A 14633-nucleotide genomic window follows, 5' to 3' on the forward strand; every position below is an offset into this window, starting at 1 on the left:
GTCAGCATAAGGAGAAGGACAATGGGGATAGAGTCTGAACAGGTGTGTATTATACAGAATATTTTAGCACACAGGACCTGAAAGATGATCAGGCCTGTGCACCAGGCAAGAAGAAGTCCCAAATTCATCATATAAGTTCCCTGACCTTGTGCAGGATGCAGGAACAGATGCCAACTGACAGTTCTATTGTTTACTATTCAGTTCTGGTTAAGTGATGCAAGGTTTCCTAAGGGGAGGACCTGCACCTAGGTCTAATGTTCCAGAGTGAAGAGACGTCATAGGCCCTAGGCTATATACTGAGCTAGGAACAAGTTCAAAGGCAAACAGTAACCTTGTGGCTCTGACCCCACATAGTCACAGGAATCTCAGCTCCAGCTTACAGCCTAGTCTGAAGCTTTAAGTAGAATAACCAGTGGAGCAACCACAGACCAAAGAGAAGCATATGGTTCTGTCATTCTAAACCTTCAGAACTCTCTAGCTGCCTGATAATGACTGACTCCAGATGCAGCCTATTGGAACTTCCAACCAGTGTCAAGCCCATATTAGTGTCATTTGGGTCACAGACCCAAATCCAGCTCAGGAGCTTGAAGACATCAGACGAGGCAGGCAATTGTCATACTTTCTCTTGTATTACACCACTTTGGAAGCACTAAAATATAAGTCTTCAGCCTAAGTTGTTCCTGACATATTAGAATAACAAGACACTCAATAGCCCAAGAAAGCAGCTGAATAACTGAAGAGGAAAAAAGTCTAGTCAGGATATTCTATCCCAAAGTGCATGTAACCCAGCCCTAATATAAAATCCAAAATCACAAAGTAACCTGGAAGAAGCACAAACAGACAAAGAATCTCATCATAAAGATCTGTTGTGGTGACAGGTATGCTTAAGGCACAAATCCAAAAGAGGAGAATGACTTTAAAACATCTACAAGCAAATCCTGAAAGAAAAACAGAGCTCAGGTAAAAATAAAACTAAAATTCCTAGAAGAGAAAAAGTAGGTTTTTAAAAAAATTTTTCTTTTATTTGTTTTTTGGAGCTAAAATGATTTTTAAAGCCAAATGAGAGTAGTAAAGGAAAAAAAATAAACGAGATCTACAGAAGAAAGATTTGGAAAGAGAGTTAATAGCTTGTAATTTACCCAATTAAAAAACCACTGGAAAATTAGAATGGACCAAATACAAGCTAATAACTCCATGAGACAACAAGAAATAGTAAAACAAAAAAAAAAGTCAAATTGAAAAAAAGATAGAGTATGTCAGGTATCACGTAGCAAAAAAAAAAAAATGACCTTGAACAAGTTCAAGGGAAGATAAATAAAAATCACTGGACTACCTGAAAGTCATGACCAGAAAAAAAGGCAAGACATTAGATTCAAGATATGATAAAATTGAAACTTCCTGGATCCCTTAGCATCAGGAGGAAAAGCAGAAATAGAAAGACTCCCCCAGTCATCTCAAGAAAGAAATCCCCACATGAAGATTATAGCTAAATTCCAGAACCTACAGATCAAAGAAAAAAATACTACAAGCTGCCAAAAATAGAAAATTCAAATACTTAAGACTCACATTCAATACCATACATACTTTAATAGCCTCTACTACATTAAGGAGTGGAAATACAGTATTCCAGAAGGCAAAAGATATATGTTCACAATCAATAGTAACTCACCTAGCAGACCTTTAACGAAATAGAAAACTTCCAAGCATCCTTGCCGAAAAGACCAAAGCCAAGTAAAAGCTTTGAAATATAAAGGAATCAAGAGAAACACAAAAAGCTAACATGAGAGCAAGAACAAGGGATTAAAAAAAGGTAAACTGTTTATATTCCAATATGGAGAGACAGTACATGTATCCCCTTAAAATTATATCATCACTAGGTGTCATAGATGGAGTCTAATTAGACAGAGGGCCTAGGACTGGATCTATTATATTTTGATGATTTTTTAAAAAGAGTGGGGGGGCAGCTAGGTTGCACAGTGGTTAGAGCACCTGGCCCAGAGTCAGGAAGACCTGAGTTCAAATCCAGCCTCAGACACTTATCCATGTGACCATAGGCAGGTCATCTAACTCTATTTGCCTCAGTTTTTTCATCTGTCAAATTAGCTGGAGAAGTAAATGGCAAACCACTCCAATATTTTTGCTAAGAAAACCCTAAATAGGGTCACAAAGAGTTGGACAGGACTAAAAAGACTGAACAATAACAACAAAAAAAGAATGGAAAGGGAAGGGAAGAGGTGGTGAAAAGGAATATATAACTTTAGAGAAATCCATTTGTAGTGAATCATAAGGTTGAATGTCAAATTTTAGAGGGCTTAAAAGAGACTAGGAAAAAAAGGAGGTGTAGATATCTAGAGAAGATGGTCTTTTTAAGGAATTTAACTGAGAAAAGGAGGAGACAGACAGGACAATAGTTATGGTGGGATCAAATGAAGGATCTTTAAAGATGAAGGAGACATAGATGTATTTGCAAGCAGCAGAGAAAGAACAAAGACACAGTAAAACATTAAAGATTTAGAATAGAGAGGATAGTAGGAGCAATATGATGGAGATGTGAAGGGGATATGACCAAGGGTGTATGTCACGGGTTTGACCTTGAAAAGAAAAAGGCCTCTTCATCAAATACTGGAATGAAGGAGGAGAATGTTAAGGTGACATCAAATGCATATGAGATATGAGTTGATGAGAAAGTCTTAGCAAATTTCCTCAGTTATTCCCATGAAGTGTGAAACAAGGTCCTCAGCTGAGCAGGTAGAAGGAAGGTGTTCATATAAAAGGTTAAAAAGTCTCTTGGGCCTGATTCAGGCTTATTCACTTTTAGAAGGACATAGTATATTGAGGTAAATATCATAATGGAGTCAACAAATGTAGCTTGGAAATAACAACATGTATCCCTACTGGTAGCAAAAATATCCTCATCACACTTATCATTTCCATCTCTGTTTAATTGTTTTCAATAAGTGTAGTATTCCTAACATTTCTGAGGTGCAGACAATGCTTGTAAATGCAGAAATCACTATCACATCTTACTAGAAGTCAAAACATTGGATGTATGTTATTACTTTTTTTAATAGCCTGTTTGATTAAGTTTCACACTTTCCTATGCTGACAAACTTGGAATCTTCTACATTGTTCTTTAACTATTGTCCTTTTCTTTCTCCAAAGGAAACTTGTGACATGAAATCTGAGGAACATGCAAATGTAATTCAGCAGCTGGAACAGACAATTGAAAATCTGAGGACCAAAATAGCTGAACTAGAGAAGCAATACCCTACCACAGACATGGAGGTTGGAAAACAAGTGGCTGAGAGGGGAATGGCTGAAGGTGTCTGTCATGAAGATCTTCAATTAAGTGAAGAAGATATAAGACATCAAAGGATGTTGCATGTAAAATCGGTACAGACCTCACCAACAGAGGAGGGCAGTGCATCTGTAATGCCTTTTGCTAACACACTGCCACAGCATCCTCCACTCACTCAGGAGGGTATAAATGGACAGCCAACTGTGCCATTGACACCTTCTGGACCTCAAACAAAGTTTTGTTCAGAGATTTCTTTGATTGTTTCACCAAGGTTAATATCTGTACAGCTTGATGCAAATCAATCCATACAGTGTGTATCACAGCCTCCACCACCTCCACCCCTCCCAGGTTCTGATAATCAAGAAAAGATTCTAACACAGCCTCCCCCAACACCTTTTATAACTGAATGTGTGACCAGCCATGAACATTCCCTTCCCACATCTTTTGAAAATAGTCATGGCATTCTACCCTCCCCACATCTGACTGACAGAGAACTGAATCCTCCCCTGCCTGGTGCAGGTATCCCACCACCACCTTCCCTGCCTGGTGTGGACATTCCACCTCCCCCACCTCCACCTCCTTTGCCTGGTATAGCACCTTCCATCTCCACGCCTGGATCAGGCATGATGATTCCACCCCCACCTCCTGTTCCTGACATGACAGTGCTGCCCACTTCTGTGCCACTACCTGGCTTGGAAATACCCCCTCCCCCACCTCTGCCTGACATGGGGATTCCCCCTCCTCCTCCTCCACCTCCTCCTCTGCCTGAAGTAGGGGTCCCTCCTGCCCCGCCTCTGCCTGGAGTGGGGATCCCTCCCGCCCCGCCTCTGCCTGGAGTGGGGATCCCTCCCGCCCCGCCTCTGCCTGGAGTGGGGATCCCTCCCGCCCCGCCTCTGCCTGGAGTGGGGATCCCTCCCGCCCCGCCTCTGCCTGCAGTGGGGATCCCTCCCGCCCCGCCTCTGCCTGCAGTGGGGATCCCTCCCGCCCCGCCTCTGCCTGCAGTGGGGATCCCTCCCGCCCCGCCTCTGCCTGCAGTGGGGATCCCTCCTGCCCCGCCTCTGCCTGGAGTGGGGATCCCTCCTCCCCCGCCTCTGCCTGGTGTGGGAGTCCCCCCTCCTCCCCCGCCTCTGCCTGGTGTGGGAGTCCCCCCTCCCCCACCTCTGCCCGGTGTGGTGATTCCTCCACCTCCTCCACCTTTGCCTGGAGTGGGTGTCCCACCCCTTCCTGCACCCCCTCTGCCACCTGGATCAGGTCCTCCACCTCCACCACAAGCTGGGAGCAGTACATTGCCAAACATTGTCCTTCCACAAGTATGTGGATTCCTTCCTCCTCCATTGCCAGCTGGCTTATTTGGAATAGGCTTGAATCAGGACAAAGTGAGTAGGAAACAAGCAATAGAACCTTGTCGACCAATGAAGCCTCTTTATTGGACAAGAATTCAGCTACACAGTAAAAGGTAAAACAGGAACTTGAAATGGAGGTTTGATTGTGCTTGGAACACTTACTACAAACATCTGCCAGATACTGTTGTTTCATATACATGCATATATGCTAGTAATAGAGAATGTCTTGTGAATGAGCAGAATTGCATTTTTGTGCAGCTATTAAAACTCGTTTGCAGCTTTTATATTGATATATTGACAAACCAATTTTGGCATTTAAAAAAATCCAGTAACATTAATAAGAGTTATTCCCACCTTTTCTTTTCTTCAAATCAGTCTCTTATCCATACTGAAGTTCTGAGTAGTGAGAAGAAGGAGGTCAAACTCTGCAAGATTCTGAAGGTTAATTGGTACTCTCCCTGGGAGAATGAGTTCCTGTTTCCACGATCTGAACTCCTGTCATGCCCATAATCTTTGGAAAGCACACCACATAAGCATGGAGCTCTCAACTGTAAACAAGCCTGAGTAGATTCTGGCCAAATGAATCACCATATGGGTGCTTTGTTTATTGTATTCATCATTTAGTTTTGCATTTCTGCCAAGAAACTTATAAATATAAATCAGAATCTCAGTGGAATCATTGTACTTCTATGGCAGTGATTTCTAAGGTTTTGGGGATTGTGATAACTTCTCATGTTTGGTTTGATCTTGTAGCACACCCTCTAGAATGAAGTGCTAAATAATATACCTATCTCTGCCATTCACATTTAAACATGTTTGTTTGATTTTGAGAATTTGATGACATCCCAACTGATAATGGATAGAGAGCTGCAAAACCAGGACTGGGAATCTCTGTTATATTCCCTGCTATTTTTTCCCCTTCTCTCTTCACTTTGGTGCTAGTGGTTTGTAAATTGTCCACTTGTAGTCTGGAGTTTATATCCGTGAGTCATCCAATCATTGACTGACTTGTCTGGAATGAGGTAGAATAGGAAACAATGCACTTTGAGGCTTATTAGCTAATTCTTTATTAGAGTTTTTCATAAATGCCTTTTTAGAGGGATATTTCTCTCCTTTGAACAATTTAGCATGCTTGGGAAAGTCTTCACCAAGATGATTTCCTTCCCTTTTTTTCCACTCCCTCTTATCCAGCCCTAGTCAGGAGCTAAGTATATGAGAATATCTGCAGGTATGAGGAGATGTATGTATGTGTATAATGTGGTTATAAGATAATTCTTAACCATTCCCACTTACATATATGTACACATCTTATTTTCCTCTTTACCTCTCAACCTAAGAATAGATTGAGAATACACACATATATATACATACTACACACACACACACACACACGCACACACACACACACATCCTTGTTGATGTATGTACATGATATGCAAGTATAGATCTATGAAGAGACAGAGAAAGAAGAAAAGAAAAAAAGTAATATACACAGATAGACATGTACATTACTACTCTTAATTACAAACTACTTAATTACAAACTAGGGCTGGACAATAAGGAAAGAGATGAAGATAATAGATAAAAAACTAACACAAATTTTGGATGCTTTAAGAGAGGCATCATTTCTAAGAATGGGGAATTAACAGACCCATTGTACTCTGCCTTAGTTTGGCAATGTTGAAGAAGGACACTGATAATCTGGAAAATGTCCAAAGGAGTACCATCAGGATGGTGAAAGGCTCTGAGTCCCTGTTATTTAAGGTTGAGTTTTGATTGAAGAAGAGAAGACTCAGAACAGATGTGATAGGAATCTTTGTGTTTGAAAGATAGTCCCATGGAGTAGAGAATAAATTCCTTCTGTTTGGCACTAGAGGGTAGAACCAGAAACAATGGGTGGAAGTTACAAAGAGGTTAATTTAGGCTACATGTCAGGAAAAATACTTCTTAACAATACTAGCTGTCCAAAATTAGAATTTAATGCCTTTGAGATGTATTGGTTTCCCCTTATTTGGAGGTCTCAAAATGAAGGACCAGAAATAATTTGTCAGTAATGTTATCCCAGGGATTCCTTTCATTTCCTGATTGGACTAGATGACCACTGAGGTCCTTTCAACTCTCAAATTCTCTTCTACTCTGTGCCCAATGAAGACTTCGTTCTTGAGTCTTGCTAAACTATTCAAAGAAAAATAAAAATCACTAAAAACAATCTTTTATAAATATTCCAACAAGTTTCCTTCCATTACCTCACCTACTTCAACCTTTTCCTAAACAAATGAATAGAGGACTTATTCTGGAGTCAGGAAAACCTAGGTTCAAGTTCTACTTCCAATACATACTGAATATATTCTCATAGCCAAGTTGCTTGGCCTTTCAGTATTTTAGGCAACTGCCTAAGACTATAAAACTGCTCTGCAGTCATTAAGTGTGGATCCATTAATGACTTAAATTAGTAAAGGAAGTTTCCGTATTGAAAAGTCCCTACTCAAGTGAAATCACAGTTCTGTACACACACGTGTTGTACACATATACGCATGCACGTACTTTATTCTCTTTAGGGCAATACTAAAATGAGTTGACATTCAAGGGTAGCGCTTAGAGAGTGAATTGTGTAGCAAGAAGTAAACCTGGGATTAAAAACTATGAATAATACATAATGCTGAGAAACTATGCCTTGGTAATGGGCCACTGACAACCAATGTGCCCTTCTGTTATATTTTTATATGAAGAATTAATCACTTACAATTCCAGAAGTCCAAGAAAGCTAATGTGATAGTTATATAAAATGGAACTTTTCCTAACCAATATTACTAAGTAAATCCTCATGGTTGTAAAAACAGGTAAAATGTATTATTTCTATAATCTATCCATTTTTTAATGATAATTATTTCCCTCATCTAATAGTTTAACTTACTAGCTTGACATTGCTCTTCATTCATTTTATGCTCTATTTTAGAGATTCTAGCACTTCTCTCATTTGGGAAAAAATTGAAGAGCCATCCATAGATTGTCATGAGTTTGAAGAACTATTTTCTAAAACTGCTGTAAAGGAGAGGAAGAAACCTATTTCTGATACCATAACAAAGACCAAGACTAAACAAGTGAGTACTCTTTTTTTTTCTTTCCAGTCCCTTTTGTTGGACGTTATTTCTGGTACAAACATATGGACTTTATTAGAAAAGATATGCTTGCTTTTGAAATGCTCCCTGGACTGTAAACTCCAACATAGATCTAAAGCAGAGAGAAAAGGGTGAAAATGTTGAAGGTATAGTTAAATAAGAACATCTCAGAATAGGGAACAAATAGGCTTCCAAATCTCTAATGCCTCTTTAGTAGAATATCCTTCTGCCAAGCATCTAAAATAGCCAAGCATCTAAAAAAATAAGTGATACTTTTTTTAGGTGATGTTTGGTCCAAACAATGTTTCTGTTGAGCACTAGTTCATAAAATGACATACTTTAGCAGTAAGGGGGTCAGTTATCAAGGCAACCTTTGCCATGCTGAAGGCACAGGTAATCATGTTATTATTGATAAACAGTCAGTACCTGTGCTTAGTGGACATAGGTAGTTAGCACGTGAATTAGGACTTTGCAGTGTTGGTGACCTACACTGACTGGCACTTGAAAAGTATAGGATCAGTTATATAGAAAGGGACAGAAATTAATTTCAAAGTGAAAACAAAAGAAAATGAAGTTAGATGAAAAAACTGAATTTAGGTTTGGTTGTTTTGCTTTTTTGGTTGTTTTTATTTTTATAAAATTAAGATTTTATAGTAAGCTATAGAATAAAATTTGACTGAGCATTCCCTGTGGCCATCAATACGTTAAGGTTTTAATGGATAGAGAAACTATTCATATTTCTTCTTATATTTCTTATTTATCTGATAACGGTTTTAGGTAGGTTGATACATGTCTTGTGCTTGGAGCTAGGAAGACTTGGATTCAAATTTAGCCATTTATTTATTATTATTTTATTATATTATTATTTGTATTTATTATTATTATTATTATTATTATTATTATTTATTAGCTATGTGAATCTCTTAGTGTTTGTGTGTCTCAGGCTTATAAGTTTGGGATTTTTCTATCAATCAAGGGATTTTCTACATGGGGAGTGCAAACATCGTATTTAGCTTCACCCTCATTTAGCCACAAGGGATGCCTAAACATGGTTATTTTCCTGGGATTCTCAGCAGACTGATATTCTAACGTGTTACTACAATATGCAATACTCCCCAGATGGGAATCTTCAGGTTGTTTTCTTTCTGTTTAAAATGACTCTATATATTTCTTCCTTTAGAGATTTCTTGGCATTCTCCTTTAGATCCGTATTGCCTACAATTAAATGTAAATAAATAGCTTTTCCTGAAAATTCATATGGAAGCTAAGAATTCATGAATGCACTCTTTCGTGTGTCTAAAAAAAAGGATTTTTTAAAATCCTTCTTTTATAGACTAATAAAGGGCAGTCAACAGTGACATCTGAATGATATCCATTGTATTTATTAATTTTATTGTTGTTGTTAAATTATTTCAGTTGTGTCTGACTCTTGGTGATCCCATTTGGGGTTTTCTTGGCAATGATACTGGAGCAGTTTGCATTTCCTTTTCCAGTTTATTTTATAGATGAGGAAAGTGAGGCAAACAAGATTAATAAGTGGCTTTCCCGGAGTCAAACAGCTAATAAGTGTCTGAGGCCAGATTCGAATTCACGAAGAGGAGTCTTCCTGCCTCAAGGCCCAGCATTCCATCCACTGGGCCACCTAACTGCCCATTGACTTTAGACTGTATTTGAAGTGGGCCAGTGTTCAATTTTACTTAAATATGCTATATGATGAATGTTGCCAAGAGTCGAATTTAGATTGGCTGGCCTTAGATTTCCCCACTGTCCATCAGTCAGCGGTGTACTTCTTTTGAGTATCATTTGTGTGTGCAAGTCATCATTCAAAGCTTTATGACAGGTTACAGAGCTCTGATGGCAGGCAGTGTCCTCCTCCTCTGTCACCGACACCTAATTACACAGACTGTGGAGAAGAGACATTCTTTTAGATATCATTAACATTTGTATCAATTCAGACTCATTTACACTATAGCAACTTCAAGTCTTGTCTCTAAACTCCCTGTATCTTGACTTGTATCCATAGTTGCCAAGCAGTTGACTGACTGAGGTCCTGATGCTGAGCTCTGTGTTTCAAGTCTGGTTTTAGAGTGGCATAGAAATTGTTCTCTTCTAAACCTGTAGGAATTCCAGAGACAGAGGCCTGCTCTTAAGTGAAATATTATTGAAGAAGGCTGAGTTTGTTTAACTTCATCATTTAGAAGAACAATCCATCCATTCAATGCCTACAAGGCAGTATGATAACTTGTTTAAGGAAAGTATATTCCTAGAGTGCTTACAAGTTTTCTTTATGTGGCAGATGTATACTGATTGTGTGTACACGTTTTGGTACCTCATGATTCACTTCAAGTAAAATTAATAATCTTAAATGCAGTGGCATGTGTTTATGGAGATAATTCAAAGTAATTCTACTTGTATACAGTGGAAGCTGGAAGTTCTGTTTTTCTTTAAATATTTAAAAATAGCCAAATAATTTTTCTGTGATCTGTCTCCTTCCTGAAAGTAAGTCTGTGGTCTGGATGCACTGGTATTTAATGAGGTGCCTGTGCTGTATTACTTTCACAGTGCAAACATTTTTGGTGTGATAACATGAAATTCTTAAGCTTGGTAAATTTTGCCTTTTGGTGTATTGGGAAGGCAGATTGTTTTCTGGATGCTCAAATCAACAATAATTATAACATCTTGCATTTTTAAATCATTGTTGCAAGACAGGGAAAAGCACTTTAATTTTTATAATGGTAAGAGTACAATTTGATTAGTTTAGATTTATTTTTCAAAATAAGGTTCTTTGATTCTGTCATGTCAAAGATTTACTGAAAAACAAACTTTTAGGGAATATATTTGGGTACTAGTCCACATTCACCCTATACTTTCTATAGCTATATCTATATAAAAATAATTGATATTAAGAGTGGTGACCATGAGGTGCTATGTGAAAGTTTTAGTCATTAAAATTATGTTTAGCCTCCTATAGTTATGAGAGTTGTAAAGTAGGTAAAGTAGAGTTTTAGAAAGATGGACAATACCAAAGTCAGAAACAAAAACAATGAGTTTTTGGTTAATCCCAATTAATACAAAGGGAAAAAAAATAATTGGAAAAAAGGGGCAACAATTGAGACAATTCCCACCCTGACCCATTTATTTATTTTTGACGGTTTGGCAGTTAATTTAAAATTTTATATTATTTTATTTTCCCCAGTTACATGTTAAAACAATTTTTAACAATTTGTTGTGTTTTTTTTATTTCGATTGCCCAGTTCTATTCTTCTTTCCCTCCCTCCCCTCCCCCTCCCTGAGATGGTAAGCAATCTGATACAGGTTACGCTTGTACAATCATGTAAAACATTTCCATATTAGTCATTTTGTACAGGAAGACTCATAAAAAATGAAAGAAAGATAAGGAAGGAAGGAAGGAAGGAAGGAAGGAAGGAAGGAAGGAAGGAAGGAAGGAAGGAAGGAAGGAAGGAAGGAAGGAAGGAAGGAAGGAAGGAAGGAAGGAAGAATAGATGGATGTTTAAGTTTGTATTCAGGCAATATCAGTTCTTTCTCTGGAGGTGAAGTATTTCATCATGAGTGTTTTGTGATTGTCTTGGATCATTGTATTGCTGAGAATAGCTAAGTCATTCACAGTTCTTCAATGTACAATATTACTGTTACTGTGCACGTTGTTCTCCTGGTTCTACTCACTCACTTTGCATCAGTTCATGTAAGCCTTTCCAGTTTTTTCTGAAATCATCCTGTTTGTCATTTCTTATAGCACAATATTATTCCATCACAATCATATGCCACAACTTGTGCAGCCATTCCTTGAGTGATGGTCATCCCCTCAATTTCCAATTCTTAGCCACCTGTGGAGGATATCACCATCCTTCTAGTCACTTGTCTTCCTCAGCTTCTCACTTTCTTTCATCTCCCATATCCACTGAGTTTCCAAATGTTCATCTTTCTAACTATATAAAATCTCTCCTATAAGTTTCCTTCTTTATCCTCACTGGGCTATCACTGATTCAAGCCCTCATCACCGCTTGCTTGGATTATTGTGATAGCCTTCTGCTTGTTCTTCCTGCCTCAAGAAACTACTCTCTCCCACGAATACTCTATACAGCCTCCAAACAAATTTTCTTAAAGCATAGGTATCCGTGTCATTTCCCTACTCATTAAATTCTAGTGCCTCCTATTGATTCTAGATACAATATTATTTCATCTTTATTTCAATTTTTAAAGTTCTTTCTTGTACATTTTGTAATACTATTATAATAATTTTATTGTTTATAAATTATCATTTTATAATATAAATATAATAATATCTTCATCAAATTTATAAATACAAAAATGTATACATATTGGGGCTATGTGCCCAAACATTTTTACTGATGGAATACATATTTGCAAATATTTGGAGAATAATACCCTAGGCTCTCACATGCTGTGGGGTAGACTAGCTATAAAACATGTCCATTAACATATGTCTTGTACAGAACTCAGAATAGACAATCAGCAGCATCCAGAATTCTTCTTCCAGTTGTGGGAGAAGAGGCTGGACTACCTTTGGGAATTTGTGCAGAGTTTTTGATGACTGCAAGCTTCTCACTAAAAATATAAGTATATCTTTTAAAAAAAAAACCAATATTCTTCTATAGCTACAAGTCCTAAAATACTAAATTCTCCAAAGAATTAAAACTGAGTCTTAATCAAAGAGGAATGGAGAAACATCCACAGGGCACAAATAATAAATTAAATGAGAAAATTTGAATGGGAGAAGTGTCATAATCAGTGAAATGTATGAGTGGAAAAGAATGTAGTCCAGGGATGTGAGAGGGAAGCATGATAACCAGCCATCAAACAAAATAAAAATGAAAATGATGATAATGATAATTAGTATTCATGTAGCTTTTTAAGTTTTGCAAAGAACTTTATGAATGTTACTTCATTTATTCTTTACACAAACCCTGTAAGATTGTTATTAATCATCGCTCTCATTTTCTAGATGAAAAAAAAAAACCTCCTGAGCCTGATGTAGGTTAAGTGAATTTCCTTGGATCACACAGTGACTGAGGCAAGATTTAAACTTGGGCTTTTCCTACTCTAAGCCTAGCACTCTGTCTACTGTACCACCTAGCTACCTCCTTAGAATATACTTGCTGTCAAGAGATTTTTATTTTTATCATATTAGAAAAATAGTCTCATAGGGTGGGCAAGTAGGGATGGAATGCGATCTTCATTGTTGGAAGAAGTACCTATAACATTGAGATCACAAATCAATTGAAGTGGCATAGTAAATAGAAAAAATAAGCAAGATATTTTCTTCTCTAGATATTGTGATTAAGTGAAGTGTCATTTGAATTATAAAGTATCTATTTCTTATTAGTGGTGAGTGTATGCAGATACAAATTCATGTATATATGTTTTATATATGTATAACATGTATACATATATAATACATACATAAATAAAAATAAATGTGCTCAGAATTATAGGATTATACTTCTCAGATATGTGTATCTACATAAATAAATGCATTTATATTCATATATACACAATATGTCACATACTCTGTATATATGCAACATATTATATATGCATGTACATAAACATGTATATATTTCTCAGACACACATGTCTGAGAAGCATAATCTTATACTCTAATAATCCAGGGTAGAGTTCTATGTTGCAAGTATGTGTGTATTTGCCCCTTGTGACCATCTCACCTGATGAAAATGCTGTTAGAAAATATAAAAATGTAAGGCAGAAATTTTTTTTAAAATGTTCTAATAGTTGATTTAACTTTCACATTTCAGTAAAAGAAAAAGGAGAAAGGAAAAGGGGGAATAGAAAGAAAAAGAAAGAGTAGTATAGAGAACAAGACTTTAAATCATGAAGACCTTTCAGTGCACTAGGTAGCTCTTCTAGAGTCTAAATTGAAGACAAGTAGCTGACCTGCATTTATAGAGAGATTCTTTGCCAGGGAGTTCCTTAAACCCATAAAATCACAGATTCAATCCCCAATCCTTTTCCTTATCAAAATTTTTCATAGCATTTTTTTTCTTTTTTATGGATATGAATACATTTGTCTTTTTTAATATTGGTCAGTATTCAAGTTGCTATAATTGTGAAATATGAACCTCTTACAACAGGTTGATATAGATAGAAATAACTTATGTAGTCTAAGTTGCCTTAGACTACTCTAATTCCTGAAGTACATGAGCCATAATGCAACTGTTTGTAATGTTTTCCTTGCAAAATACAACTTTATATGTAAGATTTAGACATACAAACCTCTGTAAGCAATAAAAGTAAAGGCTATTCACTTGTGTGGCCTATAAAGAGTGGTTAGAGGCAGACAGTGGTTGTGGTTAAACTCCCTTGGATGTCAAGTGATGGTACTTCATATGCTCCCCACAATGACAAAAAAAAATGGGAATATCACTGTAAAATATGCTTTAAATAAATAGTGTCTGATCGTGCTTAAAAGCCATGCATAGGAACATGTTGCCCGCAACATAAACTTACACACAGAAGTTAACAAGACTGAACAAGAAGAATCTGTGTTAGTGTTTCAACTCCTAACTGACATTTGTATAACCATTTAATGCAACACAAATGAATTCCTTCATGAATTTCTTCTGTTGTATTTATCAGATTAACTTGCTGCTGCCCAAAGGAGGAGGGAAGGGGCAAAAAATCCCTGATAGCTAAATATTTGTTGAGCTTTAGCCTCTGGAAATGTGATCAGTAGAATAGATAGTTGAGTCTGCTATTTATTACAAAAGAAGTAATGTAAGAATTCATTGGTATTAGCATTTGCTTTCTCTCTAAATACTAAGTAATCATTGGGAACCCATTCCAATATATTATAATGCTTAACGCCCAAATTCT

At 37.1% G+C, this 14633-nt stretch overlaps 1 protein-coding gene across 1 annotated transcript in view; it reads left to right on the forward strand.

Annotated features, from left to right (window-relative positions):
• FMN2 (formin 2) overlaps positions 1-14633 on the forward strand; it is a 464655-nt gene that overhangs the window by 120031 nt on the left and 329991 nt on the right. Inside the window, 2 exon segments of the mRNA XM_020982044.2 lie at positions 3163-4754; positions 7598-7742. Of these exon segments, the coding sequence (XP_020837703.1) occupies positions 3163-4754; positions 7598-7742 (1737 nt within the window).

Source organism: Phascolarctos cinereus, unplaced genomic scaffold (assembly GCF_003287225.1).
Source record: "Phascolarctos cinereus isolate Bilbo 61053 unplaced genomic scaffold, phaCin_HiC Scaffold_5;HRSCAF=322, whole genome shotgun sequence".
Taxonomy (NCBI): domain Eukaryota; kingdom Metazoa; phylum Chordata; class Mammalia; order Diprotodontia; family Phascolarctidae; genus Phascolarctos; species Phascolarctos cinereus.